At 51.9% G+C, this 21,981-nt stretch overlaps 1 protein-coding gene across 1 annotated transcript in view; it reads right to left on the reverse strand.

The window, feature by feature from the left end:
• Positions 1-5,223: 5,223 nt before the first annotated feature.
• The window catches only part of Mvb12b (multivesicular body subunit 12B), a 157,004-nt gene continuing 140,246 nt past the window's right edge, over positions 5,224-21,981 (reverse strand). Inside the window, exon 10 of the mRNA XM_041674920.1 lies at positions 5,224-8,653. Coding sequence (XP_041530854.1) covers positions 8,567-8,653 — 87 coding nt within the window. The 3' untranslated portion in view covers positions 5,224-8,566. The remainder of the gene's footprint in view (positions 8,654-21,981) is intronic.

Here is a 21,981-nt window from a genome sequence, read left to right on the forward strand (position 1 = left end):
TTTATATCTGACACCCTTGCTACCTCTTTCTTTACTCTAACCATCTGTTGGTTCCTTTGGTTTTCTATGCAGATGATTATATACCAGGCCAAGAGCGGCAGCTTCGCCTCTCCCCTTCCCATCTGTACCCTGCCTTTCCTTTGTCTTGTCTTACAGCATGGGTTTACATCCCCAGGGCACAGTGAGGGAATGGTGGTAGGCCTCATCCTTGACTTGTCCTTATCCATAGGATAAGGTTGGGACTCACAGAGGCTCCTAAGTTAAGGCATTTATTAAATGCAGTTTCTGCAGTGGGTGAGAGGACTGTGGTTGTAGATCCTTAGCTCATTAAGTAAATTGCCCAGGCCCCCCTTCCCAGTACTGAATATTCTTGAATTTAAAACATTTATTTTTATGTATGTGAGTGTTTTGTCTGCATGTATGTGTATGCATATTTGTGCCTCGTACCTACAGAGGTCAGAGGCATTGGATTCTCTGGAACTGGAGTTACAGACGGTTGTGAGCCACCTGTGGGTGCTGGGAACTGAATCTAGGTCTTCTGCAAGAACAACCAGCGCTCTTGACTGCTAAGCCATCTACCTAACTTCCATTGGCAATGGTATTTAAAATTTATATTGTATGTGTGCGATTGTATTGCTTGCAAGTATGTGTGTGTACCACATTTGTACTTGGTACCCTTGGGGGTCACAAGAAGACAACAGATCCCATAGAAATAGACTCATGGGTGCTTGTGAATGACAGTGTGGGTGCTGAGAAGGGACCTGGGTCTTCTGTAAAAGTAACAACTGTCCTTAACTGCTACGGCATCTCTTCAGCTCCTCTTACATTCTTGAGATAATCCTACTTGCCATCGTTAGTTTTGAATATGCAGGTGGATTCAGTTGTATATAATATTTCATGGAAAATTTTGTACTCAGACTCCAAATCCAAACAGGCCTTTGACTTCTGTGTCATTCCTTGTTTGGTTTAGAATCAATTTGAGATAAACTGAGCCGCCTTTTTCCTTCCCCAGTGTTCTGGAGTCTGACGTGTCAGAGAGAGCATGCTGTTTCTCCACCAGCTACTGTGACAGCCACCTGAGCTATCAATCACAAAGAGAAACAGTTCTTGGCTCATGTTTTCAGAGATCTGCTGCTTTGAGTTTGCACTGGAACACCTCTACGGAAACACGAGGCAGGGCAGAGCCGTTCACCTCAGTAATGGGAGCACTGAGCAGTCACCCTAAAACCTCCTCCTACGCCTCACCTCAGAACAGACTGCCACCTCCCAAGAATACGACCCAGTGAGCAAGCATAAAGGACATGGGCATTTGGATGACAGTTGGAACCTATACAGTAGCAGAAAAAGTGAACTCAGCTTTCGATACCTTGGTCTGTACTTAGAGGGTGTGGAAAGAGATCTTTAATAATTATTTATTTTTTAATCCCAGCACTCGGGAGGCAGAAGCAGGCGGATCTCTGTGAGTTCGAGACCAGCCTGGTCTACAGAGCTAGTTCCAGGACAGGCTCCAAAGCCACAGAGAAACCCTGTCTCGAAAAACCAAAAAAAAAAAAATTATTTATTTTTCTTCTATTTTATTTTAATTGTGTGTGTGTGTGAGTGCGTGAGAGAGAGAGAGAGAGAGAGAGAGAGAGAGAGAGAGAGAGAGAATGAATGAATATATATGCACACCTGGGCAGATTCCCTTAATGGCCAGAAGCATGTGTCAAATCCTCTGGAAACGGAGTTACATGAAGCTGTGAGCTGACATGGCTATTGGGGACCAAACTCAGGTTTCCTGCAGGAGATTAGGTGCTCTTAACCTCTAAGTCATCTCTCCAGCCTCATGTTTATTTTTCTTTTGTTATTTTTAATATTACTTGTAGTACTGGAGTTTATTATTATTATTATTATTATTATTATTATTACTGTGGTACTGGAGATTGGACCCATGGCCTCACCCATACTAGGCAAGTACTCTCACTGACTTACATCCTCATCTCCAGTGTTTCAAAGCTTTTATTTTGTGTGTGTGTGTGTGTGTGTGTGTGTGTGTGTATGCACGTGTGTCTGTGTGTGTGCACATGGGGGTGCCCATACAGGAACCTGTAGAGGCTGAAGGCATTAGCTCCCCTGAAGCTGGAGTTACAGGTGACTGTGAGATACTTATGCGGGTGCTGCCTCCTGTTCATTTTTTTGAGACAAGGTCTTACCGAATATCCCAAGCAGTCTAGAACTTACTACAGCTCAGGTTGGCTCCAAACTCTTGAATCTCTTGCCTTGGTCCTGTTGCTTGGATCCTGTTATGAGAGGAGACGTCTGTGGCAGAGGAAGTCTGTTCGCCTCATAAGAACCAAAAAGTGGTAAGATGGCATGGGGGTGTGAGTAGGGGAGAATGGGAGGCTCAGTTCCCTCAGGAGCACATCTCTGATGACCTCTTCCTCTGACTTCCTGAAGGTCCTAGACAGACTGTCAACCAAGGCTTCTGAGGGCTTGGAAGATCCAAACCACAACTCTGGGGAAGGGTTGCAAGCCTGGTGTTAGACATTCAGCTGAGCTGCAGATGAGCTCACCTGTGGACGGGGCACTCTGGGAGGACCCCTGAGCTCACTGTTCTGTCCACAGAGGTTCTTTTTGATCTCCTGGAGTGGGTCTGGTGCAGGGGTTTTTTGAGGGGCTCTCAAGACTCCCAGAGGTGGCTGGGGTTGAATGTCTCATGACCCCGTCTGTGAAGGAGAGTGGGAGATGGGCACACGTCTTAGGCTGTTCAGCTTGTGCAGATTCTGCCCATGTCCCCAGTAAGGAGGTCCAGACCTTCAGAACCTTCTAGATCTCTGGCCCTGCCCTACCATTCCCAAGGGCTGCTGTCTGGCCACAGCTCCTGAGCCTGAGGTGTGGGAGCGGGGAAGTGGGAGCATCAGGTCCAGCCTGGGAAGGTTACTGGTTGATGCCCTTCCTCCACAGCCCTATGTTTTCCCACACTCTGCAAGGCCAAGAGTTTCCACCCAGGGCTAGGCAGGAAATAACAGAACCAGAAAACCGAGTCCCTAGCAGGCTTAGATTAGGTTCTGTGGTACATTAGCCTTCTGTTGTCTTTCTCCCCAGAACCTGCTTCCAGGAACTTCTGCAGCCAAGGCCAGTCACCACTACCACCACCGAAGCCTGGCAAGCCCAGAGCCAAGCCTATGCCGGGGCAAACCTGTTGAGGCCCATCTCTGATTTCTTTGGGACATCAAGATGAGTGCAGAGGCCACTGAGGGGCCTCATGGCACTGCTGGAGTCCATCTCTTCCTGACTTCTCACATCTCTTCACCGGTGCTGTTGGTCCAGCCCACTCTGGTAGCAGGGGAGGAAGTGATGAACTTGGCATGGCCCCCTCCTCGTGGGCCACACCACTGAATGAGAGCATCCAGTGGCTGCAGTTCAGTGACATGTGGTACTTAGGGTAGACTCAGCTGGCTGGAGATGGAGAACCAATGCCTTTGCTGCAGATGGGGCAAGGCAGAAGGTCCTGACGGATGAAGTGTGTGGACATGCATTCTTGGTAGAAGGAACAGACTAGGCAAAGACAAGGAGGCTTCTCAGACAGGTGGGGAGCTGCAGGTCACTTAGCATGGCTATCAGCAGAAGTGAGTTGAATGTGGGACTCTGGAGGACTCAGGCTTCATTCTTAGGGTACAGTGAGAGTGGGGGGTCCTGCTGAGAAGATGAATTCGAGGAAGATGGAGGGATGGCTGCTAAGGGTGGCTGCACTCCAGGGAGGGGTTAGGCCGCCAGTGCTGAGGCCAGAGAAGGATTGTCCCCCAGCTGACCTTCCTGGCCCTGGGACTCTGGATTTGGGATGAGACTGGGGCTTCGGCTGTTTCTGAACTGAGACTGTAATGGAGGCCATGGCGGTTTTCGGTTGCTACGCTAACACATTGGAGCAGCTCAGCTTTAACACACAGCAGTCTGTCGACTCTCAGGGGTTTCAGGTTATGGTCGTCGGCTCTGTGGCTTTGGGCTGGAGTGACTGGGGAAGACGGGGACAGGACACATACCAAGGGTGGCCCCAAGGGTGGAGCCTCGTCAATTAGGAGTCACTCCTTTTCTACTGCCCCTAATGGCTCATCAGATTATAAGCACACAGGAAGCCACTGCTACTGTCAAAGCCTCATGACCCAAGGGCTTCTGAGAAGCCTGTCAATTAGCAACTATGACTTTATCACTTGGCCTTTGGAAGACATATGAAATCCAAATTATAACCATGCTTATCTGCTTGTGGGTGTCATGTACACTGTTGAGAGGTGGGGGCATCAGTGACGGCTTGGGCTCCCACAGTAAGCTCTTGGCTTGGGCACCTCACCAACTTTGGTCTAGGTCGGAGGGCTTGGGGAAACATGGGCATCCAGGCCCTGGGCACCGGGGCTCATTCCGTCTTTCCCAAGTGGTACAGAGGACTCCTATTGTATTTACTTCCCAGGCGTTTCAGATGTAGGGCACAGGAGGGGCTTTGGGCTCTGTAGCTAACTGGCTAACTGTCCAGACCTGAGCCTCCACATCACTCAGCCTCTGCCATGTGCTCCACAGCTTTCCCTCACCCCATCGACTTCCCGAGGGAGCTCCTGAGGGAGGGAAACCTTCAACTGCCAGATGAGTGCTGTTGGGATCAGATGAAGGAAACCGCAGAGTGAGAACCAGAACTCAGATCTGGTTCCCCTCAAAGATGCAGGGGAGGGACTCGAGATAGGAGGCTGGGTTTGGGGAGTGGAGCGTACAGGTATAGAGGCACCCCTAAGTCTCAGAGAGCCCAGGAGTCAGGCTGTGGGGCAGAGCACTGCTAATGACCTCACAAGGAACCTCAAATGTGTATGCGACCCTCAGCTGTTTCTGCAGGTGGCATCCGGCCGCAGGTGAGCAGTTAGGGCAGGCCCAAATAAGGGAAACTGCATCCCAACACTCTGATAGCCAGACCAGCCCTGAGGCCCAGAGACAGGATGCAGTGGCAGAAGATCAAAGAGCCCTCTGCAGTCTTCTGGGGCCTTGTGTTCACAGTAACTGAGATTTCTCTCAGGAGCTTCCCAGGGTCAAGGATGTCTGTGGCCCTGAAACCCTCAAGTCACCATCAGCTCTTTAGAAATCTGAAAGGCAAAGGGAGTGACCACCTGGCCCTCAGGAGCCCTAGAGAGCTTGCAGCTGGGCAGAGGCCTCCCCTGAGGGACACTGACCTCTGGTGGCTTTAAAAATAACAGCAGATTGGGGAAAAGAGGTTAAAACAAACATTTATTTAACAAATTATATTAAGAATACAATCACACAGTGAAACCTCCCTTTGCCAAGCAGTCACCTTGAATAAATACACAGCAAGGCAGCTACGCTTAGGTCCTTGTGCCAGCGCCACACAGTGGCCCAGCAGCTAACGAGTCTTTGAAGGGCAACAGAGCCTAGACTGGTGCTGATGCTGCAGCTGCTCAGCTGGGCTGCCCTGATGTGCTGCATCACCTGAGAGGGAGCCGGGCACAGGAATGAGGGCCTTCATCAGGCTCTGGGGTCAGAAGGATGCAAACGAACTTCGTGAGCCCAGCATTTCATGGCCTGGCGGCACATCAAGGCCCTTTCCAATGAATGCAGCAGGAGAGATGCTCACGGTCCGGGGCCCTCGGGTCTCAGGAGGCACAGGACAGGCTCCCAGCCTGACCCATGCCTAGAACCCACTACCATGGTGAGGTGACTTCCTAGCAATCGAAAGTCCGTCACAGGGATGGGCACAAAGGCCAGATGGTTGGCCCCAAGGCCTTCTGCCACTGGCAAGCTTACAGACATGCCTCAGGCTTTTCAAGTGACGGGGCAAAGAGCACCCAATGCTGGGCTTGTTTGGGGGGATGGCAGGAATGTGCTTAAGATTGCCAAGTCTCATGTCCAGTGAAGGAAGGGGTGTGCTCAGTATCTCGGCCCCTTATATGTATGTCCTTCTGACACGGGCTTCGGCTTCCTCCTGCAGAATGACCACAGCTACAGGGGGCCACATGCCACGGCCACCCTAGGAAGAACACTCACGGCTCTAACCTATCCTTTTCTAGAGGTGAGTGGGGTTGACATGTATTCTTAGACTTGGCCTTATGATAAATTTGTAAGTGAGCCTGGAGCCACCCTGCTCCGCTCACTCCGTGTGCCATTTCCAAGGCCCTTAGGAAGGAGCCAACTTTTCAGTGTGGGGTGATGGGGTAGGGTGCTGTGCTCTGATTAGCCTTTTCGAGAGAGATGTGTGTGCTTGGCAGGGACAGCAGCAGTTGTGGACATGCTGGTGGGGGAGGAGGAGACCCAAGGGAGCGGCTGCAGTTCTTCACGTCCCCCAGCAAGTCTGTGTGTTCATCTCGCTGTGGCCAGGGGTGCTGCAGCCCAGTGTTCCACACCATACACAACAGGCTGCTCAGCTCTGCTGGGAGCACAGCCGCACCTCCCACAGGTGGACATGGGCATGCATACCCCACTACTACCACTGCCAAAAGACAAGAAACCAGGGCTTGGGTGCAACCTAAAACCTACCACAGACACCAAGTTGTTCTCAAGACTTCAGAAGCTAGAAGCCATGGACGCTACAACATTCACAGAAAGGCTATTCTTACACTAAGTCTGCAGTGTCCCGAGATTGCTCCAGCTCCACCATGCGCTGGCCCTCTTCCCAGTGGCCGAGTCCTGTGCAGGAGTGGGCTGCAGAGCCCCGCCCTTTCTTCAGGGACCTCGGCCTTTCTGATCCCTGACAAAGGGTCCACTGTCTTCACCTTTGAACTTCCAGGCTGTTAGCACAGCAGGAAGCCACATTCTCCTTTAAGGAAAGTGGGGAGGGTCACCTGACATCACCTGATGGGGATGATTTCACAACTGAGAAATGGAAAGAGGCGGTAAGACATTGTGCACAAGCTTAAAGGAAGTAGCCAGGAGACCCTGGGCTTTGTCCTGCAGCCTTCCCAGTCAACTCAGACCATGAGTGGCTGCCCCATTTCTGTTGGCCCTTAGGTCGCACAAGACATTTGGTGTTACACCAGCAGCAGTAGACACAGGTCCTCAGGGTCCCCAGCTTGTGGAGTCAGCTGGGGGACAGTTCATCAGCTCTGTTGAGCACCAGTGTGGTACTAGGTTTGACCCCATGACCCCATGTGCCTCTGGGGCACAGGCAGATGAGCTAACTACCTCTTCATGGCCTGTGCTGCCCAGAGGCTGAGGGGCCCAGGGGCAGGGGGATGATGGGTACACACATGGAAATGAAGTACCATCAAGTGGAGAAGGCTAAGGAGGGAGGAAGGGCCACAAAGGCCTGTGGAGCTGGAGCTGAGGGGCGATGGAGGTTGGTGAGGTATTTTCGGCCCTGCCCTGGCTCACGCCATCTTGTCAGCTGGTTCTTGCTCCTGATCCTTTTGCACCTTGGCCACTCAGCTGCCTGTTACTGTCTCTGGAGCTGTAACTGGAGAGCTCTGCACCAGCTAAGCGTGGAGTTGCCTACGGCTACTGGCCACTGTGCATACCTTCATATCCACAGACGCTGTGGGGACCAATGTCAGACAAACCCCAGTAGCCAATTATGGCGAAGCAGCGCATCATGGTGAGAGCTGAGAGCTGGAACAGCAGTGACCACCGTTTCATGGCAACGAGATGGATACCTGTGAACTGCTCTAGCCCAAATTCAGACGTCTGGGACAGAGGGTCTTTTCAAAACAGCAGATCCCTGGAAGGAGATGCCTTCTAGACTGTGAGCGGGCCTGGCTGAGAGGAGATGGTGCCCTTGTACTGTGTCCCTGCAGGGCTGGGTATCAGGCCTCTCCGAGCAGGCTTTGTGTCGGTCATCACCAGGTCAGGGCACAAGGCAGAGGCGTATGGAGCAGTTGCTGGCAGGTGAGTGCTCCACAGATGAGCCCTTTGTGAGGGTTGGAGCTCGTGGCCAGGCACAGCACCCTAGCAGCCAAGTTTCCATCCAGGTAGGCACCCAGTCACCTCCACAGACAGCGGGGTCGCATCTGTGCTCTCTGGAATCCAGTGTGTGCATTGGGGGAGGAGTCCACAGTTGTCTGGAGTCTTGATGTCATCATGAAGTGCAGGGGCCCTGGCCTGCTGACCACATAGCCTGGGTCAGAGATGACAGGTGCATCTCACATGATCCTGTGTGAAGCATCAACCCTGGAGCCTTCCAGGAGGGAGACAGTGGCTCTGTGGGATTCTTGTAGCGGGTGACGGTCAGTTGAAGGGAGTCAGTGGGCATCACTGGGCCGCTGGAGCATGTGCCTGGGCCCTCAAGGGTGACTCCAGGTAGGGAAGAATTTTTCTTTCTTTGTGGGGTAAGTGGTCATCACACAGGTGTGCTAGGAGCCTCTGGTCACTAACAGCACATACATTAGTCACAATTATGAACAACGTTCCCAAGGGAGGCAGGGGAGTCTCGTCAGGCGAGCTGATGGCCATATATGACCATGCAGCTGCCCAGAGTCTCTTGGTCAGTGGGGAGGGCAAGCAGAATGGGCAGGTGGGGGAGGCAGTAACTCTCACCCCAGCCACCCCATCAGTAGTCTGGGCACCGGGTAGGAGACGTCTTCTCCCCCAGGAGGCTGTGGGCTCCTCAGGACTGGGGAATCTGCTGGCACCGGGTGGGGCTGGGCGGGAGCCGGGCTGCTGCGCTCTGCTCTGTGCGGAAGCTGTACTCATACTGCAGGAGGAAGGAACAGAGAGGCACAGTCAGGCCAGAGGACCCCAGGGATGGCCATGGCTGAGCAGAGGCGATGCAGCCCCTGCTGAGGCCCAGGTAGAATGGCTGCTGGGAGCTGGAGCTGGGATGTCACTGTGCATGAGTGTGCACGTGTGCATGTGTGTGCGTGTGTCAGGCTCAGAGGGGCAATGGGTAGGAGCTTTCACAGTCTCTGCCTCTGCAGGGTGAGACTTTGGCACTGGCATTGCGCCCATCTGGTGCCACTGGCAAGCTCCCAAGAGAACCTGTGCCAGGCTGAAAGGCAGGTACCTTCCTGCTCGTACCTCAAGGAGGGGCCACTGCAGGCTGTGGGGACAGACCCGTGAGTGGACTCCATGACTGACCAGAGGCCTTCCTCAGCCCCCAGATCCTGGGACTCCTCGCCACCATGCACACCGTGCATTGCCCGGGACAGCACCTTTGTTGCCTGAGGAACCAGGGAAGGGCTTTAGGGCTGTTCTCACAACTCCACACCCCGTGCAAATATTCTCCACTGTGCCCAAAACCTTCCCGGGGGACCCTGCAGTTACACAGATGGGCCAGGCAGCTGCTGGGGGGGGGGTATGCCAATGTGTGTGAATTTGTCGTTTGCCAGCCTATGCTGCCATCCTGAGCCAACCGTCAGTTCTGTGGGGGATTATTAACTATTGCACTGGAGACCCCAATTCTGTAGGGGCTGAAAGTAAAAGACTCCAAGTCCAGTGAAAACTCTGAGAAGAAAAGAATGTGTCGAGTGAGGAGAGGGGCCTCGCAGTTCACCTGAAGGCTGAGACATGCAATATGGGCATGGTAAGGTGCAGCAGAGGGTGCCCTATCCTGGCAGAGGTGGAGGGGCTGTGGGATAGCCTGAGGTGCCCAATAGGCAGCATTAGGTAAAGGTGTTTAGGTTAGTGGTTGCCAAACATGTTCAATAGATCAGAAGTGGTGAGCCGGAGCGGGAGCTGGGGGGGGGCATCCCCGAAAAGGCTTTTCAACAGAAAGCAGCTCTGAGAAGACTCCTTCTCAGAGGACACCTGCCCAGCACACAGCCTATGGAAGAGAACATGGCCAGGCCACCGCAGGAGAAGCTGCAGACCCTAGCCAGGCTGTGTGGCCCCATGGCCCTGTTGCCAGGCAACACTGGCCAAACAGAGCCCACCAGCCTCATAACACCCAAAGACAGCAGGAGCCTGTCCTGAGAGAGGGACAGCAGGGAGCTGAGGTGCAGTGTGTGAACCTAGAAGCCACTCAAGAGAGCTCCCAGGCAACCCTGTGTGTCCTGCCTCGCGGCATCTGGTACCAGCATGGACAGGAGAGAGGGCTAGATGCTGCAAGAGCCCTCAGGCAGGTGCCCTAGCCCTGGGTCTTAGTGGACTTGTTTCTAAGGTGAGGGGTGGTCTGTTAATCCCAGGGGTGGCACAGGCCCATCTCTGGTAGCAAGCAGTTTCCACTAAACATCTGGTGGCTATGAGGGGAGCCCATTAGAGCAGCCCACAGTGTTCTCCTTCCCAACTCTCCTACCCTCCAATGACTATCGAAGGCATACCATCCCATCAGGCTAACCCATCCCATCATCAGGCTAACCCACCCCATCATCAGGCTAACCCAGCCCATCAGGCTAACCCATCCCTTCATCAGGCTAACCCATCCCTTCATCAGGCTAACCCAGCCCATCAGGCTAACCCAGCCCATCAGGCTAACACATCCCATCAGGCTAACCCAGCCCATCAGGCTAACCCAGCGCATCAGGCTAATCCAGCCTATCAGGCAATGGTCGGCACAACACTGCCACCTGGTGGCTGCTCATATGTGTGCATGTCATTGAACAGCAACATGTCAGAGCCTGCTGGCTTTGTCAGCACCTACAGGCCTTATTCTACTGGGGATTGGGGGAGTGGTGGGGTGGGAGAAGGAACATTTTGGGGGTGGGGGTTAGGACTGCAGAGACATAGGTCCTATGGAATCCTTTGTGCCTCCGGCTCATAGGGTGGTGGCAGAGGGGTCCAGGAAGGGGCACTTCTTGGGACCTGGGCCTTTCACAGGGGTGAGTAAGACATGGTAGGCAGAGGTGGAGAGGGCTTAATGGTACAGGCTTGAGGGTGGAGGTCCCAGGTGCCACTCCCAATGGTACAAAGGCCTCGGGCAGCAGGACACCAGAGGAAGTGTAGGTTGAGGAGCAGACAGGATTTTGGGTTCACTGGTGGTGGCTGGGAGAGGGTCCCTAGGAGTGTTCAGGAGAAGAGGCAGCATGTATGTATGGGGGTGGAGTGTGGAGGGACGGTGTTGAGAGATAGATGCACAGTGACAAGAGCATACATCAGAAGACAAGAAGGCAGGCCTGTACCCTTAGGGTGGAGACTGGCAGCCCTTGGGGCAATACCCTGGTGTGAGCCACAGAGCCTCACCTGGGAGCCCGTCAGTCCCAGGCTAGGTGGTGGGGTCTGGTTGGATCTGAAATGTGTATTTTTAAGTGATGTTCTAGGAGGCTGGAATGTTGGGTCAGTTCTGAGAGCTAGTCTGACCAATCTTGTGACCAACATGGTCTGGGAGTGACGTGGGGAGGGTAGGAATGCGAGGGGCAAGAGGCTAAAACATGGTGTTTGAGTGGGGATCAGGGACAAAGAGAGTAGGGTACCCCGCTTTGGCAGCCAGGACCACGGCTGCAGGCACAGCCTGGACTGTCTCTGCTGTGCGTGGCTCCCAGGCAGCAGGAAGCGGTCGGCAGGCGCATCCTTCATTTGATACTGTCTGTCTGGCCCCCAGTGCCGGGTCTGAGACTGGGGCTGGGCGCTTGCATGTGGATGGAGTTACAGTTTTCTGGGCAGTGGGTGGGGGAGCAAGTGGCTGACCAGGTAGTGGGGACTCAGTATGTGGGGTCATGTGGTCCAGGCCTGTGGTGGCTGGGAGAAAAAGATCTCTGGAAGAGGCAAGAACCTGCCTTCCAATTCACCATCTGGATTCCCGTTTCTCTTGGACCCTGGCTTGGAGTATGAGGGGGGGGGCATTGCAAGTACACTTGTCCTTTCCTGCACATGGAGAGCCTGGGGGCCAACACAACACACAGATCCCTCAGTCCCCTGCCCTCTCCCTGGAGATTTTTCTTTCTTTCTTCCTTTCTTTTTTAGGTTATCTTGACTGGAAAAAGTCACCACCCCCACTCGTTTTCCCTAATTCCCCAAATGAAATTTCAACATATGTCCCCCGACATAATCCCCCTTAGGCTGCGGATAACCTTCCCACAGACGATGTCCTCCGCCTGGGATTCCTCGTCCCCAAAATGTTTGCCCAAGAGACTAGGGCGGCTTCTGGAAGCCCTTTCACTCCCTTGGGCAAACAGACAGTACCTTTGAAGGCGGATTTGAGCCCGGATCTGTTTACTCAAGACATTAGTCTCCTGCATAAGGAAAACCTGCACTTGAGTACAAACAGCAAATCCTTTTTGAATTAAAAAAATTTTTCAATTAAAAAGCATTTGGTGTGCAGAGTCCAGCTCAGCTGAGCTGTGCGGGGCAGTGTACCCTCTGGTGGGCACAGCCTGTTATAGCAACTGCTCCACTGGCCTGGCCTAAGAAAGAGATGTCACTGTCAGGGGCTCTGTAGGGGACTTTCCCCAGGCCCCCAGGACCTTTAACAGATAGTCCGAGGCCTCTTGTGCAGACTTGGGTCACAGTTTCCACAAGTCCTGCCTCACCATGAGGCCAGTGTTCGGCTAGTAGGAGGAACAGCATCACAGAGGCTGATCACTTCAACCTCAAGGAAAAGGGGCGACTAGATGTCTCCTGTCACTCACAGGGGAGCAGTGGGAGCCACTGAAGTGATCTGTGCAAACACACCCAGTAGTGCCTGTGCCCAAGAGGCAGAGATGGGGACAGCAGTGGCATTTATCAAAGTCCCTGGCCTGTTTTAATGGTTAGTAATGGAGGCACAGACTGAAACAGAAGTGCTACCTACCCAGGGAGGGTTAACGAGCACAAGCCGTACCTGCCCCTGGCAACTCTTGGCCCTCCTCCCCTGAGCCAGTACCAGTCCTATCCACCAGAGGGCTCTAGACAAGGAGAGTAGGAAGGTCTGTATCTCTCACCAAGGGCTGGGTTTGACTTCCTGCGACCCCAGAGTGAGCCAGAGCGGTACTGGCCCAGGTCCAGAGGGGCACTTGGAGCAAGTGCTGAGCTGGCCAGGTGTCCATGCCCACCCCTTGATGGGGGGCAGTTGGGATATGGGGCCAGAACAAAGGCAGGTTATACTGCACCAGGTCACAGAAGGTTCTGCAAGGGTATGCACAAGGGCGAGTTGGGGGGGCCCAGGTAAGGCCCCTAATGTAGGGAACTAAAGACCAGGACTCAAGCTTCAGGGATTGAGAACAGTGGAGGGAGGCCTGGGCTGTAGCAGATGGCCTAACACAAGGGCAGAAGGAGCACAAGAGGCTAGACCAGGCAGTCCAGGATAGCCATGAATGCAGCCTAAAACAAAATAAGCAATTTACCTAAAACATCATGAGATAGTTTTTAAGTTTGTTTGTTTTTGTTTTTAAAGTCAGGGTTTCTCTGTGTAGTCCCGGCTGGCCTGGAATTCTCTGAAGTGCTGGGATTAATGGCATGTACCTACATTCCTAGCTCAAGGTTTTGTAAAATTTTTGGAACCCAATCATACTGTTCTTGAGGATGAGCTTTGTGAATGACTGTGTGGTTCTGAAAAGCTGAAAGGCTAGAGACAGTAGCCCGCCTGCCTGCTCTCCAGGCCTCCCCTGGGCCACACAACCATCCCCCACCTTTCAGGCACTGCCGTAGCCTGGGCTCAAACCTGTCTTCCATTTGTAAGTAAGTTCTTAGGCTGCCGCCCTTCCTCACCTGCGACTCAGCCTCCAGAACCTCTCTCTATTCTGGAAGATCCTCTACTACTCAAGGGGCTCTATGCTCTCCAAACCCTGGGGAAGGACTGGCCTGCTGTGGGCGTGCCTGCTGCTTACCTGGGATGAGCTAGCTTAGACTTCGCATCTGCCCTCTAACAAGGACCCCACTTAACAGCCAGGGCTGGGAACTCCGAGATAGTCCAGTCCTTCAGGCAACTGAAGGGCAAGGCTGAGGGATGAAGAGGGAAGGACCTCTGTGGTTCATGATCTTGTCAACTTTTCCTATGGGCATCTGTTCTCTGCTTGGATAGTGGCTCCTTAGACACGGGAAGACAGGGCGAAAGCAAGGTCTGGCAAGAGCAAAGTGGGGCAGGGTGACTAGTGACATAACAGCCAGCACACCAGTCCTGTACCCCTCTCCAGATGGACACACACCACCTGACTCTCACAGAGCGACCACCAGCCTTCAGGCTTTCCTGGAGAGAGGCGTACACTTCCCAGCTAGGCAGAGGACGAGGCGGCCACAACAATAGCACTGTCAGCAGGGACACGGCATGAGGACAGTGAAAAGTCTCTTGTGCTCACGACTATTAAACTTTGAGAGTGAAAGACAGGCAGAGAAGTTGAGAAAATGGGAGGAAGCTTTCTCTACAGACATAAAACACAGCCTTCCCTTGCTGTGGTCTCCCAGGGCAGACTGTGTGTGAGTGTGTGTGTGTATTCCCGTATGTAGAAAGGCCTTTGGCACTGAATGGAAACCACAGCTGTGCCATAGACAGCTCTAGGCTGCCCAGCATTGAGATGGCATTTCAGAATTCACTTGGACATCTGCAGAAATGGCTGTTTGTAATGCCCCTCTTCTCTAGGTCATGGCAGGAAAGTGTGAAAGGCCACTGCCTTCCAAGTGGGGTGACAGACGGTGCGGCAAGTTCTGTGGCCCCACCCACTCCAGTTCTGCTGCAGGGCTCACTTTCTGTCACAGTGCCTGGCAACTTCTCCTAGCTCAGCTTGGGGATTGCTTTAACATTTTAGATAAAAGTCCCACAAACCCGAGAAAAGAACCCCTCTCTAAAGGACTGGCAAAACCCAACCATTCACCTGACTCTGGTTTTGTACAGTAGGTATGGCTGGTGGTAGTAACCCTGACAGATAACGCTGTTTTGAAGCCCATCTCTGCTGCAGCCTTAATTCCTGGGCTCTTCATTTGCATGCTGGGTGCCTCGGACCACCAGGGAACAGCCTCTATGACAGCCACTCTTAGGAATGCTGCCTTGGGTAAATTCAGAAGGCTGAGCAGTAGTTCTCAACTTGGGGGACACAGCTCCTTTGACAAACTTCTATAGCTAAAAATATTCACAACTCATAACAGTAGCAAATCACAGTCACGAAGGAGCAGAGAAATAATCTTACAGCTGGGGGTCACCACAGCATGAGGTGCTGTTTTAAAAGATCACACCATTAGGAAGATTGAGAACCACCGAGCAGAGGCTCAGCCGTTAAGAGAACTTACTTCTCTTCCAGGGGAGCTGAGTTTGGTTCCGGCACCCACCCTGGGGAGCTCACAGCCATGTGGGATCTGATTCCTTCTTCTGGCCTGTGAGTGCAACTCTATACACGGCATCCGCATACGCAGAGACACGTGAAGCAAAACACAAAACCCCAAAGACAGTGAGGAGGGGCGGACCCGGGGCTCTGTTAACACAGTCTACCATGTTAACATGCAGGAAGGAGAACAGCCATCTCCACAGATGACCAAAGGCTGCTGCTGAGAAGCTGCCACCCATCCCGATGACAGCGATAGGAGAGAGACACACGGCCAAGTCTTAAGCAGAAGAAAAGATGAAAACACAGAGAACGTGTGGATGCAGAGAGTAGAAACTGCCCCTAAAGTGGCTCCGGAACTGAGAAGGCCCTTCCAGGAAGGGGGACAGCTGCTATGTAAGAGACCAGGACAGTGTCTGGCTGCTTCAAGTCAGCAGCGGTGGGCTCTAGAGGTACTACCAAGGCTGGGAACTTTCTCTATACATGTGACTGATGAGAAGGAACAAGCAAGGGCCCTGACGACAGGAGCCATAAAGACACACAACACCCAGGCATGTCTTAAAAGGAAGGAGGGGGCCAGGGATGTGGCTCAGCTGGCACAGCGCTGGCCCAGCACACATAAAGGGCGTCATCTCCAGCACTGTAAAAACCTGGCATGGTGGTGCATGCCTGTAATCTCAGCACTGGGAAGTAAAGACAGGAGGACCACAAGTTGGAGGTCACGCTCAGCTATATACAGAGTTCAAGGTCAGCCTTGGCTGCTTGAGACCCCATCTCAAAAGAACAACAAAAAGAAACACATGAGAACTCTTCAAAGAAAACTCCTTGGTTTCCCATTGGTCAATATGCAAAGACCTGGGTAAGCCAGCACACCTGTCCCCAGGTGGACATGCCATGTAAAATGTCAATCATCCTATTACCCATGAGTTCAGTGCAGTTCTAACAAAAACAGGATGGGGTCAGTGAGACACTCAGCAGGTAAAGGTGGTGGCTGCTGTCAAGCCAGAGGACCCGAGCTCTATCTCTGGAACCTACATGGTGGTACAGGAGAAACAGTCCCACAAGCCCTCTGACTTCCATATGCATGCACCCAAAATAAACCAAATGTACCCCAGACAAACAAAGGGGGCTGGAGTGGTGGCATAAGTCTGTAATTCCGATCGGTTCCTGTGAGGCTGAGGCAGGAGATTCTCGAAGCTTATCCTGGAGTCCATCGAGACCAGGAGACCCTCTCTCAGGATAAGGCCGTCTACTCACTGTCCCTCCTTGAAAGGCTGTGGGTCAGATGGAATGTTAGTGCCTCTAATTAGGAAAATCAGTGGGTCACAGAGGGCCCCAACTACCCCTTCATCTGTGAGAGCAATCGCAAAGCAGGAGTCAGAACAGCGCCCACAGGAAAAGCCTTACGGTGCACACAGGAAGGTTAGAATTAAAGTGCAGAAGAAAACAACCTGGAAACTGCCAAAACATTAGGAATAAGGCAGCTCTAGAGGTTCTTTCTAAAACATGCCAAACAGAATAAGTAGTTGATGTTTAGTGTTTTAGTATTTTAAAATATAAAGTAAGGAAATATTGTTGTTTTTATTGTAAGAATGATGCAAAAACAAAACCCAAAGCCTCTCCCCAGGCCCAAGGTAGCTATCTTTAAAGCAAAGAGGGCTCTTAAAAATGAGAGGGGAGGCCTAGCTCTCAGGAGGCTGAGGCAGGCAGATCTCTGTGAGTTCAAGGCCACCCTGGTTTACAGAGCGAGTTCTAGGACAGCCACAGACAAGGCTACACAGAGTAATGCTGTCTCGAAAAAAAAGAAAAAAAAGGGGGGGGGGGGGAAGAGCCCAACTCAGAGGGGAGGAGCCTGACAGAGGGGGAGGAGCCCGACTGAGAGGGTAGGAGCCCGACTTGGGGGGGGGGGCGACTGAGGGGAAGACCCTGACTGAGGGGGGAGGAGCCCGACTGAGAGGGAAGGGGTCCAACACCACCATCAGGGAAGCTTCCTTTGTAGTAGATGGTAATGACCGCCATGCAGTCAACATGCAGAGAATAAGAGATTGTGGAGCCTGGCTCTAAAAGGGACACTTGTATCACATCCCTCCTCCAAGGCTCTGGTCTTCAGGAAGAGGGACTGAAAGATTTATAAGAACCCGCAGGAAGGGCTGGAGAGATGGCCCAGCAGAGAAAAGTGCATTCTGCTTTCCTCTCTCAGAGGACCTGGGTTCTGTTCCCAGCACTTAAGTTGGGCAGTTCACAGCGCCTGTAACTCCAGCTCCAGGGTGGGGGGAATCTGATGCCTCCAGCTCCCCTAGGAGCACTAACATGCACATACCTATATCTGTCCCACTGGTATGTAATTAAAATAAATAAGCCAGGTGGTGGTGCACACCTTTAATCCCAGCACTCGGAAGGCAGAGGCAGGTGGATCTTTGAGTTCGAGACCAGCTTGGTCTACAGAGTGAACTCCAGAACTGCCAGGGCTACAGAGAAACCCTGTCTCAAAAAACAAAACAAAACAAACAAAAAACAAAACAAACAAACAAAAAAAAAAACCAAAAAACCTAATGATAGACAGACAGACAGACAGACAGATAGATTGGGCCAAAGGTGCCTGATGCTTGATAATAGCAATCAAGAACACAGTGTTTCCCAGACACCACAGGACAGATGCACATACGAACACACAATAGTTGAGACAGTAAGTTAAGACCCACACATGCTGAGGCCAGACAGAGCCCTGCATAGGGGGCTAGGGTGGATATGAAATCCCAACCCTAGCTGAGAACCCTACTGACATTTGACAGCTGCCGGGAGAGGGAGAGTCTTTAACAATGTGACCCTCACAGGATGAGCACAGCAGGGCAGACCCCACTCCTATCCAAGATTAGCTGGGCAGCACAGACAGGACTCAGAGGAAAAGAAAATTAGAGAAATCTCAAAGTCGGGTGAGAAGGGTTGGGGTGGAGCAGAAATAGGAGGTGTTGGGGGGGGGGTTGACATATTTAAAATACATTGTATGAAATTTTCCAAGAATTAACACGATTATCACTAAAAAGTGAATGGAAAGGGTTGGGAAGATGGCTTAGAGCAGCAATTCTCAACCTGTGGGTCACGGTAGTGTAGCAGACATTCTCCATATCAGATATTTACATTATGATTCATCACAGTAGCAAAATTACAGTTATAAAGTAGCAGTGGAAAGAATTTCATGGTTGGAGGTCACCACACATGTATTAAGAGGTCGCAGCATTAGGAAGGGTGAGAACCGTGGCTTAGAGGGTGTAGTGCTTGCTGTGTGAGTATGAGAACCTGTGTTTGGAGTTCCAGAGCTCACAGTCAGGTTTAACAGCTTGTTCCTGTGATCCCCAAGCTGGCGGACAGCAACAAGAGGGTCCCTGGGGCCCACAGTCCAGCAAAGCTAGAAGAAAAACAGCTCCAGGTTCAGGGAGGGACCTGGTCTCAGAACTTTAGAAAGACCTGATGCTAAGCTCTGGACTCTGCACACAAGTCCGCATGGGCGAGTATATACACACACACATGCTCCCCAGTGTACCACATGCTCCCCAGTGTACCCAAACACACATTCTCCCCAGTATACACACATGCTCCCCAGTGTACCCACACATACACACATGCTCCCCAGTGTACACACACACATGCTCCCCAGTATATACACACACACACTCCCCAGTGTACCCACACACATGTTCCCTAGTGTACACACACCCACACACACATGCTCCCCAGTGTACACACACACACACATGCTCCCCAGTGTACACACACACACATGCTCCCCAGTATACACACACACACACACACACACACACACGCTCCCCAGTGTACACACACACACACACACATGCTCCCCGCAGAGTGGGAATAAACATTAAGTAAGCTGGAGGGAACCCGCCATGCCAAGAGCACCAACAGGAGAGATTCCCAAGAGAAATGCAGATGGTGGACAGCCAATGACCACAGACCCACGAGGCACATGGAGGCCTTCAGCTCTGCGGTAGGTGACAGTGCCAGACACTAAAAGCATAGTGTCGCTGGGCTGGGGTTGGGATGTGGAGAAAGCCAATCTCGTGCTCCTTTGGTGGCTTAAGTGGACTCACCTTCATCTAGAAAGCAAAGAACTAGCATTTTCCCTTCTAAAGAAGGCCCCACCCAGGGAAGCTACACACACAGAGAATCAAGTTACACATTCTGATAGCCATGGGGATGACTCCAGCATCAGGCAGCATGGGACCGGCTAAGTATGGCAGAGCATAACCACTGAAGGGTATGGCATGGGGGTGAGGGTGTACCACATAAAGTCACAGACAACAAATCTCCAGCGCCAAGCAAGAGGAGCCTACGGGCTGTTGGTCAGAGGGGACCAGAGCCGACCTGGAAGCCTCCTCCTGAGGAGCAGCTCTCAAGCAGACAAAGGTGCTGTGTGGCTACCAAGGGAGAAGGGCAGCTAAAAGTCCTACTCAACTGTGAGGCGATGAGCCACAAGGACCAGCATGATGGACGGGAGGGTAATAGTGGCACCTGCATTTTGGAGGTAACCAAAGCCTCCTACTTGGACAGAAGGCTTAGTCAGCATGAAAAATTCATGCCTGATAATGCAAACCCAGGCAACTGCCTGCGGCCGGTGAGCCAAGGAACCTAGAGATCCCACTACTGCTGCTCTCCTAAACCAGTGCAATTCCCAACAGCATTCCAAATACTTCCCTCAGAAGCACAGGAAGTGCAACTTTCACTCTGTCCAAGAAGCTTCTTTTGCAGAAGCTAAGACCACTGTAGAAGCACAACTGCCCCAATGCAAAGACCTCTGACTGAGGTGCACATCCCAGTGATTAATAAACACAAGCTCTACCCCAGGCTCAAGGAGAACTGCAGATGGCGGTGGCGGAAGGGATGGTGCAGACAATACAGGGGCCAGAGAGCCAGGATGCCAGCCACAAGACAGTCTCTAGGGAGGTGTTCAAACAAGACCTGCATAGCGACACCATTAGCTGATGCCCCAACATGGACAGGAAAATGTCACATGACCCCAGCACCAGAGGAAGAGCTAGGTAATACATAGCTGCTAAGGGGGAACCAGTCTTCTTGGGAAATGAGCCCCTCTGATAGGTTATCTGATCTCACGTGGTCAGCCCTAAACACAAAATGTGCTAGCAACACTAACTGGATGCAGCGGTGTGTGTGTGTGTGTGTGTGTGTGTGTGTGTGTGTGTGTGTGAGTGTGTGTGTGTGTGTGTGTGTGTGTGTGAGAGAGAGAGAGAGAGGAGGTCATGAAGTGGAAAGGGACTGGGAGAAAGACAAGAGGCTGGAGGGAAGAATGAAGTGATATAAACACAGTATTCATGTATAAAATTCTCAAAAAAGTGCTTTTAAAAAGGCAGAGAATGTGGCCATTCGAAGGAATTAGCTGCAAACTGCACTTTGGCCAGTTGTGGCTTCTGTAATCATCTCCATCTGCCGCGGGAGAAGCTGCTTTGATGGAGAGCCCCACTTAACTGTGAGCACAGGGGGACGCATTTAGAATGAGTGGGAGTAGGGAGTAGGTTACAGAACTGTGATTGCAGGTGAGCTGGTCTAATGTGTGTGTGTGTGTGTGCGCGTGCGTGTGTGTTTGTGTCCAGGGTGGGCAGCAGGAGTTATTCATTCTTTACTCCACGTTTTCCTAAGTTTGCATTTTTCTGCATGTACAATAGTTGTCTGCAGGGAAAACACAAAACACTGAAAAGGTTGATGCCTGGGCCAGAGGAGACGGCTCCATGGGAAAGTGCCAGCCACACAAGCACCAGGGAGTGAGTGCAAAGCACAAGCATCCATGCAAAGCCAGTATAACCCCTGGTGAGGGATGGAGACAGGCAATATCTGGGGCTCTCTGGCCAAGCTAACTTAACTGAATCAGTGAGCTACAGATTTAGTGCAAGACGCCGCCTCAAAAACTGGGGTAGATGATCAAGGAAGATACCCATGTAGACCCCTGGTTTCTGCACGCACACACGCACATGTGTGCACACAATCTATTCCAACTGGCAAGCTGCTCCAAATGATATCATACCAGCAAGGTTAATGCTGGTCTGTGGAACGAATTGTGGGTTTAGAGTTGTGGTCAGCAGAATGTGTCAGGGTGAACCAAACTCCTCCCATCTTTCTGAAGACATTTTGTACCTTCAGAAAAGCACTTAGCACACCCATTAGGGTCTTTAAATTTTTTTTAAAATTTTCCTTCGCAACTGGCAATCATCACATGCATGCTGACAGCTCAGTGGGGCACACTATGAACTGGTGCAGTCAGCTGAGTGGCACACCCCCACCTCACCAGCATACCATCTTTTGGGGTTTCTTTGTTTTGAGCTGGAATGGTCTCAAGTCAGTGTGAGCTCTGTAAAAATTTGGGTGGTAGATGCGGTCTTTGAAGACTATACAAGAGCCGGGCGGTGGTGGCGCATGCCTTTAATCCCAGCACTCGGGAGGCAGAGGCAGGCGGATCTCTGTGAGTTCGAGACCAGCCTGGTCTACAAGAGCTAGTTCCAGGACAGGCTCCAAAACCACAGAGAAACCCTGTCTCGAAAAACCAAAAAAAAAAAAAAAAGACTATACAAGAGGAAATAGGAGTCCACTGGATAGTTACACTTAATGCATGAAGTGGCAGATTTATTTTCCCAAATACTCCACCTTTCTGGTTAGAAACAAAGGATGAAAGGATGCTGGGTGGAGAACCTTGCATCTCACCTAGCAGAAAGGTGGTCATGCGATCTGTTGCAATTCAAGACCTGACCACTAGATGGTAGAAAGGGACCACATATTTCTGCGGCTGAAGCTCAGCCCTTCAAATCAGTTCACACTCCTAAGCACGAGGAAAGCTTTCCAACTGCAGAAAAAAAGGAACAAATACGCTGGATATGAACACTTTGTGGCGATAAAA

The sequence above is a fragment of the Microtus oregoni genome, unplaced genomic scaffold (genome assembly GCF_018167655.1).
Source record: "Microtus oregoni isolate MIOR12 unplaced genomic scaffold, Mior012 000025F_ref0000491, whole genome shotgun sequence".
Lineage (NCBI taxonomy): Eukaryota > Metazoa > Chordata > Mammalia > Rodentia > Cricetidae > Microtus > Microtus oregoni.